The 22152-nt window shown below is 41.7% G+C and overlaps 1 protein-coding gene across 3 annotated transcripts in view; it reads left to right on the forward strand.

Moving 5' to 3' along the window:
• Window positions 1-2424: 2424 nt before the first annotated feature.
• CSN5 (COP9 signalosome subunit 5) overlaps window positions 2425-22152 on the forward strand; it is a 47533-nt gene continuing 27805 nt past the window's right edge. Inside the window, exons 1-2 of one of the 3 annotated variants that reach the window (XM_070102515.1) lie at window positions 2425-2542; window positions 19042-19226. In XM_070102515.1, the coding sequence (XP_069958616.1) occupies window positions 19051-19226 (176 nt within the window). In that variant the 5' untranslated portion in view covers window positions 2425-2542; window positions 19042-19050. Of the gene's footprint in view, window positions 2543-11540; window positions 11568-15092; window positions 15264-19041; window positions 19227-22152 lie in introns of those variants that run through there. The other 2 variants (XM_070102514.1, XM_070102513.1) reach the window with 2 other exon arrangements.

The following is a 22152-nucleotide window of genomic DNA, read 5'->3' on the forward strand; positions in this document are numbered from 1 at the left end:
CTTGTTCTGAGCCCCTCAGAATGCGGAGAGTCCTTTGAAGAAAAGTTTTAGTAAGGTTGTCCACTTGGTTAGTTGTGAGAGGTTTGTAGGTATCTGGGTCATTAGGTAGACTGAGCATTTTGTTCCTGTAATCGTCAGTGTTCATGATAACAACACCACCTCCTTTATCAGCGGTGGTGACCCTGATGGTCGTGTCTTCTGCTAAACCTTTGAGTGCATTGATGTAACGTCGGGGTATGACTGGGGAGTTGCGTGTTGAGATGGCTGCTAAGATGATGCCTTGAAGATAACCTTTTCGGAAGTCGGAGTCATTGTCTGTAGTTTTTGGCGATGAAATTGAGGTCTTGTTTTGGTTTCGTAATCCTGTTGCGAATTTGAGGCCTAAGCTGAGGGCTTCAGTTTCTGTGGTTGACAGTGGACGAGATGAAAGATTTTGAATAATTTCAGGCCTTGTGGAAAATTGCATTTATCTGAATGTATCATTATATACATAACTGTAAATGAACATAGATGCAGCAGACGATGCAGCATCCCCCCAATGAAAAGCAGGGGTGTCACTAGCACGTTAAGAGACCATACAATAAGTGTCAGGGGCCCGAGACTGTTCAACTGCCTCCCAGCATACATAAGGGGGATTACCAACAGACCCCTGGCAGTCTTCAAGCTGGCACTGGACAAGCACCTAAAGTCGGTTCCTGATCAGCCGGGCTGTGGCTCGTACGTTGGTTTGCGTGCAGCCAGCAGTAACAGCCTGGTTGATCAGGCTCTGATCCACCAGGAGGCCTGGTCACAGACCGGGCCGAGGGGGCGTTGACCCCTGGAACTCTCTCCAGGTAAACTCCAGGTACAAGTAGGAATTTGGGACACCTAGGTCGCAAAGAATGTCCCCCTTCGATACCTACCACTGTCATATCCACAAGTTGCTCTGGACCTATTAATTATAAATAAAAGATACATCACCAGGAATGCTGGTAAATATATAAATTTGTGGACTGTATATTAAAAATAATAAATGATTATAGATACACATATACATAACAGAAAGAGAATATCTTAATCATAACACTCACCAATTTGACTGGAGATTAATGTGTCATGTACAGGACCCTTCCCCCTTTTGCCTACCTTTATGAAAATTTTACTGGCCAGAAATTAAACATAAATTAGACAGCTTATCTGAGGTTCCTGGAGTTGTCCTGTCGTGTCGCCTGATATCTCAAGTTATGCAGGAATGCACATCCAACAATTTCGCCTCTTATTTGAGAGGTGTCAGCCCAATTTTAACCTCTAGAGCACGAAAATTCCTTCCCATTACACTAACGTATCCAATTCAAAAACCAAAATGGCGACTGACTCCCCCAGCCGCAGGTTTCCCATTTTCGATATCATACTTCTTTTAAAAATACAATATAGGGCATCTATTTACCTATAAATTACCGTATTTCCGGAAAATATATACAGTATTTTCCACAAACCCTTCGGGTCCTAGTTCCTAGGCCTTTTGTGTATCCATATGCTCTCGCGCTACCCTCCACAGGATGGATATGGGGTGCACAATAAACTAGCCACTTCGGTGGCAAAATCTAAAATCTATCTACTACCACTACAACCCCTTCTACTACTACAATTACTACCTCTATTGTTACTATGATTATTACAAGAGAAGAGAGATTAAGATTTCGTTCGGATTTTTAACCCCGGAGGGTTAGCCACCCAGGATAACCCAAGAAAGTCAGTGCGTCATCGAGGACTGTCTAACTTATTTCCATTGGGGTCCTTAATCTTGTCCCCCAGGATGCGACCCACACCAGTCGACTAACACCCAGGTACCTATTTGCTGCTAGGTGAACAGGACAACAGGTGTAAGGAAACGTGTCGAAATGTTTCCACCCGCCGGGAATCGAACCCGGGCCCTCCGTGTGTGAAGCGGGAGCTTTAGCCACCAGGCCACCGGGCCACTTGCCACAACTACTACTACTGTTACTATTACTACTGCTACTACCACAACAACTATTACTACTACTACTACTACTACTACTACTACTATTTCTACTACTACTACTACAACTACAACTAATACTACTACCACTACTACTACTACTACTACAGCTACTACTACTACTAATACTGTTATTGTTACTGCTACAACTACTACTACAACTACTACTAGTAGTACTATTACTACTACAACAACTACTACTACCACCACTACAACTACTACTACCACTACAACAACAACAATAACAACAACAACAACTACTACTACTACTACTACTACTACTACTACTATTACTACTACAAATACTACTACTACTACTACTACAAATACTACTACTACTACTACTACTACTACTAATAATAATAATAATAATAATGATAATAATAATAGCAACAACAGTTTCGGCAATAACTGGAATTTAAGTTAATTTATAAACAAGCTTAAAGTTCCATTGTTTTATAGTGAGGATGTTTAGCCAGAGTGAAGGTAAACAGTGTGCTGCTAGACTCTTCCTTCACTCCTATTTTTGGTCTTAATTGTCAGGTAATGCATATATATCCACCAGTTTGTAATATATAATAACCTTGAGAAGCTTAACAGAAGTAACTTAGAGCTTTAGTGGCGGTTAAAGTTGTTGGATGATTTTTATTTAGACATAACGTGATTTTAGGTTTTTACAGTGGTTTTGTATACAATTTTTTTTTAAGGAATTTAATCTCTTGGCTCAAGTGGTAGTGCTATTGGCTAATATCAAATGGGTGAAAATGTTCAGATTATTAAATCCCCCCCATTCCCCTGAGGGTTAGTAACCCTTGATAACCAATGATAACCTGGGATAATAAACCCGGAGGGTTATTATCCCAGGATAACCCAATAAAATAAGTGTAAAATGAAGAGTTTGTTTGGATTTTGAACCCGAAGATATATTAACTCAGAATAACCCAATGAATCCACAATAAGACGAAGATTTTGTCCGTATTATAAACCCGGAGGGTTACTAACCCAGGATAACTATAAGATGACTGTTTTGTTTGGATTATTAACACAGATTAATCCAAAAAAGCCATGTTATCAAACTGTCTTATTTCCATTGAAATCCTTTAATTCTCTTCCCCAGGATGCAACCCCACACAAGTTGGTATGTAGGTGGTGTATTGGGGGGGTATCTGTAGATTGGATTTTTTTTGTGGCAACAAAAAAGGGAATGTAGTAGAGTACAGTGGTATACCAACAGTGTATGGGACAAATGCATCTATCACTTCTCTGACCACTGCATCAACCTCTCCAGATCTTCTTGCAGTGTTCTAATGTCCTCTGTCAGTATTTATCCGATGGCTGATTTTAGTATCATCGGCAAACATGTTTATATCATTATTTATACCCTCATCTATGTTGTTTATGTATATTGTGAACAACAAAGGGCCTATCTCTGACCCCTGTGGAACACAGCTTGTGACATGTACCCACTCTGATTTCTCCTTATTCATTCAAGCTCTGCTGCGTATCTGTCAACCACGTCTCTATCCAGAAAAAAAATTTCCCCTCCTATTCCATGTGCCTCTACTTTCCTCAACAGTCTTTACTGTGGAACTCTATCAAAGGTCTTTCTGAAGTCCATCATCCATATACACAGTATCATATTCATTACAGTGATCTGCCTCTTCAAATACCTTAGTGAAAAATGTAAATTTGTAAGGCAGGAATGACACTTTGTAAAACCATGCTGAGATTCATTGACCAATTCATGTCTTTCAAGATGGCATTGAATCAGTCATATCATTCTAATGATGTATCATCTTGGCATTAAATTTTCAGAAATTTTATAATGAGAGGCTACTATTGAAATATGTATTAGTATTTGAAGATCTATCACTATAAATGTTATCTTTGCTAATAGTGAAGTTGGATGATACATTCTTTATCATTGCATTGCTTCTAACTGAACATGTGCTTGATTCAGATTAATTGAACTTCACATAGAAAAAGGTTTGGCAGTTGGTAATACCAGACTGAGAGTCGAAGATCAAAATGAATTTTTTATGAGAGCGCCACAGAATTTTGTTAACACAAGTCCTGGAGATGGGAAGTACAGTGCCTGCACTCTGAAGGAGGGGTGTTAATGTTGCAGTTTAAAAACTGTAGTGTAAAGCACCCTTCTGGCAAGACAGTGATGGAGTGAATGATGGTGAAAGTTTTTCTTTTTCGGGCCACCCTGCCTTGGTGGGAATCGGCCGGTGTGATAATAATAAAAAAAAAAAAAGCCTATCTGATGTTATCCTGATGCCAAATGACTTCGAACAGGCGATAAATGACATGCCCATGCACACTGCCCCAGGGCCAGACTCGTGGAACTCCGTGTTCATCAAGAACTGCAAGAAGCCCCGCCCCTATCACGAGCTTTTACCATCCTATGGAGAGGGAGCATGGACACGGGGATCATCCCACAGCTACTAAAAACAACAGACATAGCCCCACTCCACAAAGGGGGCAGTAAAGCAATAGCAAAGAACTACAGACCGATAGCACTAACATCCCATATCATAAAAATCTTTGAAAGGGTCCTAAGAAGCAAGATCACCACCCATCTAGAAACCCATCAGTTACACAACCCAGGGCAACATGGGTTTAGAGCAGGTCGCTCCTGTCTGTCTCAACTATTAGATCACTATGACAAGGTCCTAGAAGCACTAGAAGACAAAAAGAATGCAGATGTAATATATACAGACTTTGCAAAAGCCTTCAACAAGTGTGACCATGGCGTAATAGCGCACAAAATGCGTGCTAAAGGAATAACAGGAAAAGTTGGTAGATGGATCTATAATTTCCTCACAAACAGAACACAAAGAGTAGTAGTTAACAGAGTAAAGTCCGAGGTGGATACGGTGAAAAGCTCTGTTCCACAAGGCACAGTACTCGCTCCCATCTTGTTTCTCATTCTCATATCTGACATAGACAAGGATGTCAGCCACAGCACCATGTCTTCCTTTGCAGATGGCACCCGAATCTGCATGACAGTATCTTCCATTGCAGACACTGCAAGGCTCCAGGCGGACATCAACCAAATCTTTCAATGGGCTGCAGAAAACAATACGAAGTTCAATGATGAGAAATTTCAATTACTCTGATATGGTAGACATGAAGAAATCAAAACTTCATCAGAGTACAAAACAAATTCCGGCCACAAAATAGAGCGAAAAACAAACGTCAAAGACCTGGGAGTGATCATATCGGAGGATCTCATCTTCAAGGACCATAACATTATATAAATTGCAGATGCTAGAAAAATGACAGGATGGATAATGAGAACCTTCAAAACTAGGGAGGCCAAGCCCATGATGACACTCTTCAGGTCACTTGTTCTATCTAGGCTGGAATATTGCTGCACACTAACAGCACCTTTCAAGGCAGGTGAAATTGCCGACCTAGAAAATGTACAGAGAACTTTCACGGCGCGCATAACGGAGATAAAACGCCTCAATTACTGGGAGCGCTTGAAGTTCCTGAACCTGTATTCCCTGGAATGCAGGCAGGAGAGATACATGATTATATACACCTGGAAAATCCTAGAGGGACTAGTACCGAACTTGCACACGAAAATCACTCACTCACTAACAGAACACAGAGAGTAGTCGTCAACAGAGTAAAGTCCGAGGCAGCTACGGTGAAAAGCTCTGTTCCACAAGGCACAGTACTCGCTCCCATCTTGTTCCTCATCCTCATATCCGACATAGACAAGGATGTCAGCCACAGCACCGTGTCTTCCTTTGCAGATGACACCCGAATCTGCATGACAGTATCTTCCATTGCAGACACTGCAAAGCTCCAGGCGGACATCAACCAAATCTTTCAGTGGGCTGCAGAAAACAGTATGAAGTTCAACGATGAGAAATTTCAATTACTCAGATATGGTAAACATGAGGAAATTAAATCTTCATCAGGGTACAAAACAAATTCTGGCCACAAAATAGAGCGAAACACCAACGTCAAAGACCTGGGAGTGATCATGTCGGAGGATCTCACCTTCAAGGACCATAACATTGTATCAATCGCATCTGCTAGAAAAAATGACAGGATGGATAATGAGAACCTTCAAAACTAGGGAGGCCAAGCCCATGATGACACTCTTCAGGTCACTTGTTCTATCTAGGCTGGAATATTGCTGCACACTAACAGCACCTTTCAAGGCAGGTGAAATTGCCGACCTAGAAAATGTACAGAGAACTTTCACGGCGCGCATAACGGAGATAAAACACCTCAATTATTGGGAGCGCTTGAGGTTCCTAAACCTGTATTCCCTGGAACGCAGGAGGGAGAGATACATGATTATATACACCTGGAAAATCCTAGAGGGACTAGTACCGAACTTGCACACGAAAATCACTCGCTACGAAAGCAAAAGACTTGGCAGACGATGCACCATCCCCCCAATGAAAAGCAGGGGTGTCACTAGCACGTTAAAGAGACCATACAATAAGTGTCAGGGGCCCGAGGCTGTTCAACTGCCTCCCAGCACACATAAGGGGGATTACCAACAGACCCCTGGCAGTCTTCAAGCTGGCACTGGACAAGCACCTAAAGTCAGTTCCTGATCAGCCCGGCTGTGGCTCGTACGTTGGTTTGCGTGCAGCCAGCAGCAACAGCCTGGTTGATCAGGCTCTGATCCACCAGGAGGCCTGGTCACAGACCGGGCCACGGGGGCGTTGACCCCTGGAACTCTCTCCAGGTAAACTCCAGGTAAACAACGAAAGCAAAAGACTTGGCAGACGATGCAACATCCTCCCAATGAAAAGCAGGGGTGTCACTAGCACGTTAAGAGACAATACAATAAGCGTCAGGGGCCCGAGACTGTTCAACTGCCTCCCAGCATACATAAGGGGGATTACCAATAGACCCCTGGCAGTCTTCAAGCTGGCACTGGACAAGCACCTAAAGTCGGTACCTGACTAGCCGGGCTGTGGTTCGTACGTTAGATTGCGTGCAGCCAGCAGTAACAGCCTGGTTGATCAGGCTCTGATCCACCAGGAGGCCTGGTCACAGACCGGGCCACGGGGGCGTTGACCCCAGGAACTCTCTCCAGGTAAACTCCAGGTAAACATATTTTAAGAAAACGGATAAATATATAGGGTGTATTGATAACAATTGATATAGGGTGTATTGAGAACAGTTGGTTGGACTGTGTATTAGTAAATAAAGGGATGATAGGTAGACAATTTTAGAAGGGCAACAAATATATTGGATTTATTTAAACTAACAATTTTATTTTTGTAAAGTGGAGTACTCTACAGGATACATTTAGAGTAAACCCAGGATAACCCAAGAAAGTCTGTGTGTCATCGAGGACAGTTTTATTTCCATTGTCTCCCTGGATGTGACTCATACCAGTCGACTAACACCCAGGTACCTACTTCTAGGTGAACAGGGACAGCAGGTGTAAGGAAACATGCCCAATGTTTCTTCTCGGCTGGAGATTGAACCATGGACACTCAGTGTGTGAGGTGAGACCGTTGCCCACTGAGCCACTGAGCTAATTAAAGATCTATTAACCCTTTGACTGTTTCAGGGCCCTCTCTGAAACTGTCATTCTATGTCGCCAAATATTCGAAAAAAAAAAAAATTATTTTTTCTTATGAAAATGTTAGGAATATTTTTACTAGTGTTTTAAGCCTAAAAAAAATTTTTGCCATCAGTACTTACCGAGATATAGAGCCGCAAAGTTTGCAGAAATTGACGTGCGTACGGCAACAGCGGCGACTGCCGCCCACCCGGTATTCTTTTATTTACTCTAATTCAAAGGTTTCTTGCATTTTTCAATATTTTTCTTTTCCAGGTAACTTATGTGGCCTGTGAGACCAGTGTAAGGTGCATTGTTCAAATATACACTCATTATTTACAACACAATAACAGAACAAACTTTATCACTATTAGTTTGTGTATACACTTTGTTTACACAAACAAACAATACAAAACAATGTTTATTACTATTGTTCCATAATATATATACATATGTACAGTCACTAAACACGTTCCTAGAACTGCTGCAGCTTGTGGAACTCTTTGAAACATGGGTATATGCAGAGGGGCACTTCACACTCCTCACACATAAAACGAGTGTCTCTGCGTGTTTGTGGGCGTTTTGTGGTATGCATACATACATAACACCTCTTCTGAGCATTTTTCTTGGCAGTAGTAGGAGGCAGTTGTATGGGGTAGTGATCACCAGGCCTCATACGAGATGACGTCTGTGGGCGCTGGTCTATTGCAGGAGTTGCTCCTTTGTACTTTGCAATTATTTGTCTGATTACTGACAGGCAAAATTCACCATATTTTGGTGTTTTGTTGGTCTTCAACTTGTATATGTTATAAGCATTTAGCATAGAGATATCAACAAGATGGAAAAAAAGTTTGATATACCACTTATAACTCTTGCGTACACAGTCTGCAAACCCAATCTGCATGTCACATTTGTCCACTAAGCGCATATTGAGGTTGTAGTCCATGACAGCTGCAGGCTTTAGAATGGGTTCATTGGTCTCTCTGTTGTCCCTGCCACTGGGTACCATTTCGTTTGTGTGAACTGATGTCAACAATGTGACATCACGTTTGTCATGCCACCGAAATGCCATGATGTCATTGGCAGCAAAGGCTTGCACCTCACCTCTGCGAGTGCCAGCGTCGAACCTTGGCATATGTTTGCGATTACCACGCACTGTGCCACACACGTCTGTCAAGTTCACTCGCAAGAAATCACTGAGTAAGGGGCTTGTGTACCAGTTATCAGTAAATAACATATGCCCCTTACCAAGATATGGTTCCATCATTGTTCGAACCACATCACCAGAGATACCCAATAACTTCATGGTATCTCTCAAAGTATTACTGCCAGTGTACACAATAATATCTAAAACAAGACCACTTCTGCAATCACACAGTACAAATAGCTTTATACCAAAGCGTTTCCTCTTGCTTGGTATATATTGCTTGAATGAGAGTCTTCCTTTGAATAAAATCAAGGACTCATCAATAACAAGCTTCCTGAAGGGATAAAAATACATGCAGCACTTTTGTTTCAGGTACATAAACACATTTCTTATCTTATATAACCTGTCGCTTCTGTCAGGCCTGGTTTTGTCTGAAAAGTGTAACATACGCAACAGTATCAGGAAACGATTGACACCTATAATGTCACTAAAACCTGGAGTTGAAATCAGGCGATCTGTTGTCCAGTATGTGGTGACAGTGTGCTTATACACATGTGGCATAAGCATTATTGTGGCAAAAAACAGGTACATCTCTGCCACAGTTGTCTCCTTCCACTTGTGTAGCCGTGATTTTGGTGAGAGAATTGTATTTGCCATGGTGTATTCACAGTATGTGTTGGTTTCCCTGACAATGATGTCCATCAGGGGTTCATCGAAGAATAACTCAAAGCAGTCCAGTTCACTGGCATTGTTCCCAAGTGGACAAGATGGCTTTATTCCACTTTGTGTTTCATCAAAGTCATGGGGACTGGGAACAAACTCGTCACCGTCCTGCCAATCCCAGATGCGGTCTGCTGGTGGGGTCTGGATATTGTACCGTGGTTGTGGCTGTGGTTGTGGCTGTGCAGGTTGTGGTGGTGCAGGTTGTGGCAGTGTGGGGTAGGGTGAGGCTGGTTGTTCTGCTGAGTCAGCCGCGTGGCTAGTAGCGTGGCCCGGTGATGGTGCCACATGGGCCGTGCCACCCTCACTATCACCACCACTGCCTCCTCCCTCACTGTCACCATTCATACCCATCGTTACAATATCGTCATCTTCACTATCAGGTCGTGGTGTTGGGCCACGGGATGTGCTCCCAGAGTTTCTCCTTCCCCTTGGAACAACATATGAAACACTACCAGACCGCATGCTACGTCGTACATACTGGCGCTTCACTGGGGAATATTCACTCTCACTGTCACTAGAACTGCTTTCAATGACCTTGAAATCACTATCACTATCACTATCACTATCACTGCTATCATCAGGGTGTTGTACACGACCAAATAGTTTCCTCTTTCGTCCTGGTACAGGCGAACGTGAACGTGAACAAGCCGGCACAGCACCAGAGGTCGAAGGTTGTGGGTCATCTGGGTTTTCGTCACTATTTACGTTATCCTGGGCACTTTTTTCGGTAACACTCACTTGAAAACCCTTGAATTCACTGTCACTGACACTTTCATCGCTGTTAGAGCTATCACTTGGGAACAAAAGACCTCCAATCCGCCGAGGAGTGAGGAACTTCTTACCGAGAGGCATGGTGAAAATGGACTGACAACATGGCGTTCCCACAATGCACCGCTAGGTCCCAGATTTTTTTCACAGGGTGCACACCGACCACTGAGACCCATTCTCTCCCGTGTAGGCCTATCAGGCCTTTGGCGCTCGATTTGAAGCCGCTAGAATTTGTGCGTATAAATACGTCAGAAACATTGGCTCGTAAGACGTATTTATATGTCGGAAACAGTCAAAGGGTTAAGGATGAAGCTAGGGACCTGAATTGAGAGTAAAATATGGATGGGGTGCAAAGAGAATACCATCAGTGAGTAAGAGAGAATTGAAAGTATAAATTAAAAGGAGGAGATAGCTGGGTAAGATATAAGCAACTGTTGGGAGAAAGATGGGCTAAAGACATTACATGTGTAGGTAATGAGGAGGGTGAAGAGGGATGGGGAAGACTTAAGAAGGCTGTGTGTGTGTGTGTGTGTGTGTGTGTGTGTGTGTGTGTGTGTGTGCGCGTGTGCATGTGCGTGTGCATGTGCGTGTGCGTGTGTGCATGCGTGCGTGCACGTGCTCACCTAGTTGGGGTTGCAGGGGTTGATTTGCAGCTCCTGGCCCCTCCTCTTCACTGGTTGCTACTAGGTGTCACTTCCTGCTTCATGAGCTTTATCATACTTAAAGTTTTGTATGGATCCTGCCTCCAGTACATCACTTCCCAGATTATTCCACTTCCTGACAACTCTGTAACTGAAGAAATACTTCCTAATATCCCTGTGATTCATCTGAGTCTTCAATTTCCCACTGTGACCCCTTGTTACTGTATCCCATGTCTGGAGCATCCTGTGTGTGTGTGTGTGTGTGTGCGTATGCGTATGCGTGTGTGTGTGTATGTGTGTGTGTGTGTGTGTGTGTGTGTGTGTGCATGTGTGTGCGTGTGTGTGTGTGTGTGTGCGCGCGCGCGCGCACGCCCATGTATGTGTGTGTGTTTGCGTGCGTGTGTGTGTGTGTGTGTGTGTGTGTGTGCATTTGTGTGCATGTCACGTGGGGTTTCGAAACATGGATTGGGTAATAAACACTCACTTAGGATATTAAGTACGTATATTAGACTGAATATGTGGGAACGCCTCGCCTGACCTGCCGTCTGTCCTAACGTCTCTACTTGAACTGACTCATGAGTGCCTAGAGGGTGAGCAGCATACAAATCATTCTAGGTCAGCTGTAACAGTGAATAACAGTCAGTGATTCAATCAGGAGCAGAGGATCAGTAACGGCCAGTGTATGAGTCATTACTACTGACACTACTTGTAACTGGTACTACTGAGATGCACGCGTATGTAAGTACTTGCCTAGTTGTGGTTGCAGCTCCTGGCCCCACCTCTTCACTGGCTGCTACTAGGGCACTCTTCCTGCTCCATGAGCTTTATCATACCTCGTGTGTGTGTGTGTGTGTGTGTGTGTGTGTGTGTGTGTGTACTCACCTATTTTTACTCACCTATTTGTGGTTGCAAGGGTTGAGCCTTAGCTCCTGGCCCTGCCTCTTCACTGGTTGCTACTGGGTCCTCTCTCTCCCTGCTTCATGAGCTTTATCAAACCTTGTCTTAAAACTATGTATGGTTCCCGCCTAAACTACGTCACTTTCTAGGCTATTCCACTGCCTGACAACTCTATGACTGAAGAAATACTTCCTAACATCCCTTTGACTCATCTGAGTCTTCAACTTCCAATTGTGACCTCTTGTGTCTGTGTCCCCTCCCTGGAACATCCTGTCTTTGTCCACCTTGTCTATTCCGTGCAGTATTTTATATGTTGTTATCATGTCTCCCCTGACCCTCCTGTCCTCCAGTGTCATCAGGCCGATTTCCCTTAACCTTCTTCATAGGCATTCCCCTTAGCTCTGTGTGTGCGTGTGTGTGCGTGTGTGTGCGTGTGTGTGCGTGTGTGTGTGTGCGTGTGTGCGTGTGTGTGTGCGTGTGTGTGTACGTGTGTGTGTGTGTGTGTGTGTGTGTGTGTGTGTGTGTGTGTGTGTGTGTGTGTGTGTGTGTGTGTGTGTGTGTGTGTGTGTGCGCATGCGTGCGCACGTGCGCACATGCAGAAATTTGTGGATACATGAGGAACAGCTGGCGAAATGAGGCAGAGAGAGTGGTAAGGGAGAAAAAGTTATATGAGAGGTTTTTACAAAGAAGTGATACAAGGAGGGTGAAGTATATGGAGAGTAAAAGGTGTAAAGGTGGGTGAGGTTTTGTCAACCAATTTTGCTGAGAATAAAGAATAGTTTTGGATTGAGATTAGTAAGTTGAGAAAACCTAATGAATGGATTTAACAGTTACAAAAAAAGGGGGGATTATTATTAGATTGGGAGGTGGAGGTATTGGGAAGATGGAGGGAATATTTTGAGGAGCTGTTAAATGTTGTTGAAGATAGGAAGGTAGTGATTTCATACATTGGACAGGGATGTTTAACATCTTTTAGGAGTGAGGAGGAGGAGATTCTGAAGAGAAGTTACGAAGATTGATAGATTAATTTGGGAGGGTATCAAGAAATTTATGCAGTGAAAGATTGGATATCAGATTGGAAGGAGGTAGTATGGAGGAAGTGAATGTGTTCATATATTTGGGAGTGGACTTGGCAGCAGATGGGTCTAAAAAAGATAAGTGAATGACAGAATTGACAAGGAAAAAAGGTGGGTGGTGCATTGAGGCAGCTGTGGAGAAGGGAAGGGAAGGAGGGATAGGGGTCATCCTAGGAAAAATGGGGTAAAGGAGGTTTTGTATGTGATGGGCTTGGACATCCAACAGGGGTGGTTGGGAGTGTGTGTGTGTGTGTGTGTGTGTGTGTGTGTGTGTGTGTGTGTGTGTGTGTGTGTGTGTGTGTGTGTGTGTGTGTGTGTGTGTGTGTATGTGTGTGTGTGTGTTTTGTTAAATAGGAGTTAGTGGAGACAAATGATTCTTATGATTCCACAATAGTTTGCCCATTGTGGCGCCCACCCGGGGGCGCCACAACGGGCAAACTATTGTGGAAAATTAAATTTACCTGGATGTAACTCATAAGATACATACCAGTAAATGGTAACAAAGATAATTATTCTTTATCAAGGTTACAGAGACAAGTAGGAATTTTAGGACACCTAGGTCGCAAAAAATGTCCCCCTTCAATACCTACTACTATCATATCTCCACTGATGTACTGTTGGAGTGTGAGCAAGGTAACATTTATGAAGGGATTCATAGAAACTAGTTAGCTGGAGGTGAGCAGTATAGTGCCTGCATTCTGAAGGAAGGGTGGGGATATTGCAGTTTGGAGAGGCATCTGAGTTGTAATGTGGCATGCCTCTGGCAAGTTGATAATGAAGTGAGTGATGGTGATGCTGTTTCTTCCTTTTTGGGTCACTCTACCTTGGTGGGAGATGGCCAGTGTGTTAAAAAAAAAAAAAAACTTCCTTTGACATGCAAACTATTTCAAACTATTCCAAACTATTTCAATAACTCCTCCGAAACCACCTCCTAATCTCCAAACGACAGATTCTCTGCATTATGTTCACACCACACATTGCCCTCGGAGATGACATCTCCACTGCCTCCACACTTCTCCTTGTTACAACATTCACAACCCATGCCTCACACCCATACAAGAGCGTTGGTATAACTATATTCTCATACATTCTCCTCTTTGCTTTCATGGATAAAGTTCTTTGTCTCCACAGACTGCTCAGTGCACCACTCGCCTTTTTCCCCTCGTCAATTCTATGATTTACCTCATCTTTCATAGACCCATCAGCTGACACAGCCACTCCCAAATATCTGAATACATTCACCTCCTCCATACTCTCCCTCCAATCTGATATCCCAATTTTTGTTACCTAAGATTTTATTATCCTCATCATCTTACTCTTTCCTATATTCACTTTTAATTTCCTTCTGTTACATACCCTACTAAACTCATCAACCATCCTCTGCAACTTTTCTTCAGAATCTCCCAAAAGCAGTGTCATCAGCAAATACCAGCTGTGACAACTCCCATTTTGTGTTAGATTCTGTTACACAAAATGCAATATCTAATAATGATAGAGATCTCCAGTGAATACTAGAAAGGACTGCCCTTCTAGCATCCAGCCTGTTACTGGGTTTTTGTAACAAGTAGTCAGTATCCTGGTCCAATTATCCATTAGAATTTAGTAAGATTCAATAGTGCTTCAGGGTTACAACTGGTAGGCTACTAATTAAAGAAATTAAAATTTAATAAGTTTAATAATAACAATAAAGTTGTCTAGGCATATAATATCATAGTAAATTAAAGTAATCAATTTAACATAATATAGGATACAAGTTCCTACACTTCTCTCGTGTACAGTACTATTGTGCTGAAGGCACATATCATATCTTTATGGCTTTTAAGTACCGTCTGGTACATTGTTAGCATTTAAGAACATAATATTAATACGTATATACAAGTGAGTATGTGTGTAAGTGCTCTAAGTAGTTCGCTATGTCTCAAGACTCGACTAGACTTAACCAGTGACTGACTAAAAGTCCTCACATAAACTAACTTCTTGACCAACCTGGCAATCAGAACAGCATGCTTGAACAATAAAACGACTGATAAGCCGAACAGCAATGTAACAAGCAACAGTGACACAGAATCAGGAACAAGGAGATAATATAACGACACTAAGTAGGGACCATCTGCAGATCCTCCACTAAAGTCACAAAACTCCCATACTACTGAATCTAAGTTCAGCATTAGAAAATCCCCGACTTGACAGTACACAGATACCAGTACAAATTAGGCCAGAAGCTACAGCTCAGGACCTGAGTTTCTCAGAGTGTCTATGTGACACACAACCTCAGTACAACGTTGAAAATCACTAAGTCTAGGCTATGTTCTGTGAACAGAGGTACACAGGACCAACAACAAGAAAGCGACAGAGACGATCTTCCAACAAGGGCCAGCAAGGGAGAGCTGGAGAGGGACGTCTTATTGGAAGCAACGTCAACCAGAAAGAGCGAGCGAAGATCAGGCAGTCTCTCACCCAGGTGAGGTGTGCTCACCCCACCCTGATCATGTGACTCTCCGTGGATTGCTGCTGCCCAGCAATACAGAGAAGCTGGCAGCGAAACAAGCGGAGCGGTAGTTAGACAAGGCCGTCAGCTACTTAACACTCATGAACTATGAGCACTGAACAATATATAAATGTTACATCCTACCTAATAATATAAGTCAAATAATAATATAAAGCAATATATTTACAATTTAGCTAATATCGCAAATATAAGCAATATAAAATTATATGAACAGGTTATATACATTGTGACCCATTCAGGGGTTGCAATAGATTCTCTATCTTTTAACCCCACATCTCTTGCCCACACCCTAGCATTCACTTCTCTTACAACTCCATCTGTAAATATATTGAACAACCATAGTGACATCACACATCCCTGTCTAAGGCCTACTTTTACTGGGAAATAACCTGAGCCTCACTATCCTCATAAAGACTCGTCTCTGCTTTTAATAACCTACCTCCTATTCCATACATATACGACATCTGCCACATTGCCCCCCTATGCACCCTGTCATATGCCTTTTCCAAATCCATAAATGCCACAAAAACCTCTTTACCCTTATCTAAATACTGTTCGTTTATATGCTTCACTGCAAACACTTGGTCTACACATCCCCTACCCTTCCTAAAGCCTCCTTGTTCCTCTGCTATCCTGCTCTCCGTCTTACTCTTAATTCTTTCAATACTAACTCTACCATACACTTTACCAGGTACGCTCAACAGATTTATTCCCCTATAATATTTACACACTATTTTGTCCCCTTTGTAATACAGGTATAATACAAATGTCCCTTTGCACTGAAAACTTCTTGACAACTCTGCAGTGTTCTTGAAGTGCTGTATTAGTATAGATCACATAATTTTTTAGGTGTGTAATAATATACTAGTACACCATCCATCAACCTTGGCTTACTAGATGATCAGCCTGTAACTGATTTCATCAACAATATGAACAACACACTTCTCATACCAACAATAACTAAACCAACCAGGCTCACTGAGACAAGTGCAACCATAATAGACCACATATGGACCAATATACTAGCTCCCCTTAAATCAGGGATAATCACAGATAGCACTACAGACCACTACCCTACCTTCCTCCTGACAAACATTAATAAACCACCACTTGAATACAACAAAGTCTCATTTAGACTCCATGACGAGGCCTCAATAAGGAAGTTCACAACTGACCTAGAGATTGTTGACTGACCTACAGAATTCTCCAAGGCCAATGGTATTGATGACTGGACAGACATTTTTCTTAACAAATTACTTAGACTATACAACAAACATTGTCCTATAAAAACGAAACAGATCACAAACAAACGGCTTGGTTGCCCATGGCTAACCAGCACCATTCTGAAATCCATTGACAAGAAACACCAATATGAAAAGCAATATAGACAGGGCTTAATACACAAAGATATTCTTAAACACTATTCATCAGTTCTCACCAAAGTAATAAAGCCAAACAACTATACTACTCCAGTAGATTCACAGACACTAGAGGATATATAAAAAAGACCTGGAAAACACTCTCTCAGATTCTAGGGACCCACAAACTGAAAAAAACAAGAATATTGTCCTAACTAAACCTAATGAAACGCCACTACATCCCACTGACACAGCTAACAAGATAAACGACTTTTTCTCAACCATAGGATCTAATCTCGCCAATAAAATCCCACATACTAATGCCCATACCGGGCACTACCTAGATGGGAATTTCCCAAATTCCTTCTATCTTGCACCAACTGAACCCTCGGAAGTCACCGAGATTATAAAGTCACTTAAAAACAACTCAGGGATTCTGTCTAATGTCCCACCATTACTGTGCAAGCGAGCGGCCCATATCCTTTCGCATGCTATTTCATTACTTTTTAACAAGTCACTAGAAACTAGCACCTTCCCGAAACTACTCAAGATGGCAAGGGTTACACCAATACATAAAGGTGGTGACCCTACAGACTTAAACAACTATAGGCCAATATCAAACTTACCATTGCTATCCAAAATCTTTGAGAAACTCGTGCATAGGAGACTATATTCATTTATAACAGCACAAAACATACTCAACCCCTGCCAGTTTGGATTTAGGAAAAATAAAAGCACTAATGATGCAATCATAAAAATGCTAGATCTGCTTTACACAGCATTGGAAAATAAGGAATATCCACTAGGAATTTTTATTGACCTAAGAAAAGCTTTTGACACAGTAGACCACGACATCCTACTCCACAAACTTGACCATTACGGTATAAGAGGCCATGCGCTTGCTTATTTCAAATCTTACCTTACTAATAGGTATCAGTATGTTACCATTAAAGACACAGCATCAACAACACGGCCACTTGATACTGGAGTTCCGCAGGGAAGTGTCCTTGGTCCCCTGCTGTTCCTCATATACATCAATGATCTTCCAAACGTATCCCAACACCTGAAACCCATTCTCTTTGCTGACGACACGACTTATGTCATCTCTCACCCTAATCTTGCCACCCTCAACACCATTGTTAACGAGGAGCTGATCAAAATATAGACTTGGATGACAGCCAATAAACTTACGCTTAACACTGACAAAACCTACTATATTATGTTTGGTAGCAGAGCAGGAGATGCACAAATTAACATTAAGATCGACAACACTCTAATTACCAGACATAATGAGGGCAAATTCCTAGGCCTATACCTTGACAACAACCTGAATTTCAGCACCCATATCCAACACATAACCAAAAAAGTATCCAAAACAGTTGGGATCCTCTCCAAGATACGATACTACGTGCCGCAAAATGCCCTTCTCACACTATACCACTCACTTATTTATCCATACCTCACCTATGCTATTTGTGCTTGGGGATCAACTGCAGCAACACACCTAAAGCCAATAATAACCCAACAAAAAGCTGCAGTAAGAATAATCACTAAATCCCATCCCTGGCAACACACCCCCCCACTCTTCATAGATCTAAACTTACTCCCTGTTCAGTACATCCACACTTACTACTGTGCAATCTACATCTACAGGACCTTAAACTCCAATATCAACCTTGACCTAAAACGCTTTCTTGATAGTTGTGACAGAACCCACAGGCATAACACCAGACACAAACATCTCTACGACATTCCCCGTGTCCGACTAAACCTTTACAAAAATTCAATGTATGTCAAAGGCCCTAAAATCTGGAACACCCTACCTGAGAACTCTAGAACTGCAGACACATTCATCACCTTCAAAACTACCATTAGAAAACATCTTATCTCCCTGATAAACCCCATCAACTAACTACACGAATACCACCTGGTGGGTCACACTTACACTCACTCACCCATTTGACCATAAACAGAAATATTAATCTCAATCTTAAAATAATGAATCCTATGATACTCCAATACTGAAACTATGTACTGTGCCAAAACAAAAGCATTCACATTGCTAAACTCACAAACTAGTATTTAGTCACTTAGCCATAATACCAACTTACCTCATAATTTGTAATATTTTAAAATAAAGAATTAAACTAAGTCTGCCCAAAATGCCTAGCCATGCTAGGCGTTCTAGTGGTACACTCTGTAATCATTATTTAACTACATGTAAACCACACAACAACCAAATTCTGTAAATTCAACATTGTAATCTTTATAGAGAATAAACTTTGAATTTGAATTTGAACTGAAAAAGGTAGTAAACATAAAATTAGTGTAGATTGATAATGAAATACAGCAAATGGTATTTTCCTGTTTAGATTGCAATAATGATGGCATCTTCAAGTACTGGGGAAGGTTGTAGCAGCATGAACCAGTCTCAGATTGCTCAGCGCACTTGGGAAATGGCCAACAACATGGAATCTGTCAATGCTGCTGATGAAATATATCAGTATGATCGCAAACAACAACAGGACATTCTTCAAGCTAAACCCTGGGAAAAAGAGTATGTAGATGTAAAGTTATTGGTTGGTATAAACAAGATATAAAACTGTTACTAACTACTGTGTTTAGTTAACTAGAATAGTTAACCAAACTCATACAGTATATTCATTGAGTGTACATGGATTTATATGCATTGTTATTTATTAAAAATACATAATAAATGTTTATAAATTTTAAATTCTATGATTATTTTTTGCTATTCTTGTGTATAAAATAGTTCAATTTGATAACTGACTAATTTAAATAACTTAACTTAAAAATGGGGTGAGAAGGAGGTAAGAGCAGCCTTGTATAGTTAGACTAAAATTTGTGGAAGTATAGAAATATAAACACATGGAAATATAAACACATATGCAGTATAATGTGATCCTTTATTGACAACGTTTTGCCCACACACTGGGCTTTTTCAAGTCACAAACAGATCTACCTGGGGTGGAAGGTACGCGAGTATTTATAGTCAGGTTCAGAATGTTGAGGTCAGGTGGAGAATGCTGCATCTGATGGTTTACCGAGTGGGGTTATAGAGTCTAAAATCTTGGGTAGCTTGGAAGGGAGATTGGATAAGGTTGTGAGCAGACCTTCTGCAGTGTTCTTCCATTCCTATGCTCTTATGTGGGATAGCGATGAAGAAGTTTCTTGGCAAGTGGTTCAGCTATGTTGTAGAAGCCATTATTCTGGTTGAAGTTGTTGGATATAGAGATAAGCGATGATTCCAGGATTCTTCGGTATTGAGTGTTGTCTTTTGTGGCGATACGTCTTGAATTTCTGTAGTTTATTAAGTGGTTGTGTGAATTACGGTGTTGTACACAGGCATTCCATGTATCGTCAGACCTGCTTGCGTATTGGTGTTCTGAAATACGTGTTTGGAGGTCCCTTGATGTTTCGCCCACGTATAATTTGCTGCAGTCATTACAAGGGATTATGTATACCCCTGCAGAAGATGGAAGCTTGTCCTGTCTATTACTGGTAATGTCCTTGATGGTCGTGGTTGTGGAGGTAGATACTTGGAATGAGGTATTGGTAAAGATGTTGGAAACGTGTTTGGCAATGGAGTTGGTGGGGAGGACTATGTATCTCTTCTCGGCAGTATCTTCTCTGGGTGTGTTGAAGATGTTTAATGCTCGTCGTCTGCAGTCTCTGATGAAGTGGCGAGGATAGTGGAGTTTAGAAAATACTTGTTCAATTATAGTGCATTCTTCCTCAAGAAACTCATTGCTGCAGATTCTGAGTGCATGCAGGAAGAAGCCTATAATTACACCACGTTTAGTTTTGGTGTCATGGTGAGAGTAGAAGTGGAGAAGATCGTTTTGTTTGGTGGGTTTTCGATAGACTTTAAAACGAAGTTCATGGTCAGCTTTGCAGAGAAGAACATCAAGGAAAGGAAGAGTGTTGTCGACTTCTTCTTCAAGTGTGAACTGGATTGAAGGCTCGACCTGGTTGAGCTTGTCTTGGAGAGCTTGAACATTGAAGCGTCTAGGAGTTACGAAGAGAATGTCGTCAACATAACGGAGCCAGGTGACAGACGAAGGAATAATTGTGGAGAAACGCTCGGCTTCTAGATGTTCCATGTATAGGTTCGCCAGGACCACACTGAGTGGCGAACCTTCAACGTTCAAGCTCTCCAAGACAAGCTCACAAAAGACAACACTCAATACTGAAGAATCCTGGAATCATCACTTATCTTTATATCTGACAACTTCAACCAGAATAATGGCTTCTACAACATAACTGAACCACTTGCCAAGAAACTTCTTCATCGCTATCCCACATAAGAACATAGGAATGGAAGAACACTGCAGAAGGTCTGCTCACAAACTTATCCAATCTCCCTTCCAAGCTACCCAAGATTTTAGACTCTATAACCCCACTCGGTACATCATCAGATGCAGCATTCTCCACCTGACCTCAACATTCTGAACCTGACTATAAATACTCACATACCTTCCACCCCAGGTAGATCTGTTTGTGACTTGAAAAAGCCCATTGTGTGGGCGAAACGTTGTCAATAAAGGATCACATTATAATGCATGTGTGTTTATATTTCCATTGTGTCGGTATTTTATACCATTTATTTCCATTGTGGAAGTATAGGAGACTCCAAAAGTGTATGTAATGTTAGTAAAAGGTAATAGTGGTGATGAAACTATTATAGACAGTATGTGTACTACTACTATGAGGCCTGGTCATAGACTGAGCTGCGGGGGCGTTGATCCCCTAAACCCTCTCCAGGTATACTGAATAGGATATGTGCTACAGTATATAAATAACCCACACCTAGGAGACTGAAACTTATGACCTCCTCCTCATGATATCATGCATTAAAATGATTTTTGGAACATTTTGAAAACGTATTTTAGGAATAAATAATTAGGTGCTATAATTTTTTTCTGTGATGTAAAACAAGTAAATGAAGGATTGAGGTAAATTGAAGTAAGTGTTAGGAGCAGGATAAGGTTGTGTGGTGTTTCTATGACATTGTAATATACACTACAGTGGAACTTCTAATATCCTTATTTGTTTTGGTGAGCCTAATTGAATCTAACCTAGTCTAAACCAGTCCTAACCTGAGTGTCCTGTTTTGCACTTTTACTGAGGATGGGGGGTTCTCCAAATAGGTTATGACCTAGGGGACTTTGTTCCACGGCATTTTCTCCTAAGTTTTTTTTTTTTTTTTTTTTTTTTTCATATTTCCTTTACACCGGCTGCAAAAAAATGTGCTGGCAAGTGTGTTATTGTGTCTGGGTGAATGGATGGAGGAGGTGGGGTGGTTTGAGTATGGAAAGAAATTAACCCTTTGACTGTCGCAGGCCCCTTTCTGAAACTGTCTTGACGAGGCGTGGAGTTAAAAGATAAAGAATCACACACAAAGTGGGAGTTGTCACAGCTGCTCTTTGCTGATGACACTGTGCTCTTGGGAGATTCTGAAG

This window comes from Cherax quadricarinatus, chromosome 82 (genome assembly GCF_038502225.1).
Source record: "Cherax quadricarinatus isolate ZL_2023a chromosome 82, ASM3850222v1, whole genome shotgun sequence".
NCBI classification, from domain to species: Eukaryota; Metazoa; Arthropoda; class Malacostraca; order Decapoda; family Parastacidae; genus Cherax; species Cherax quadricarinatus.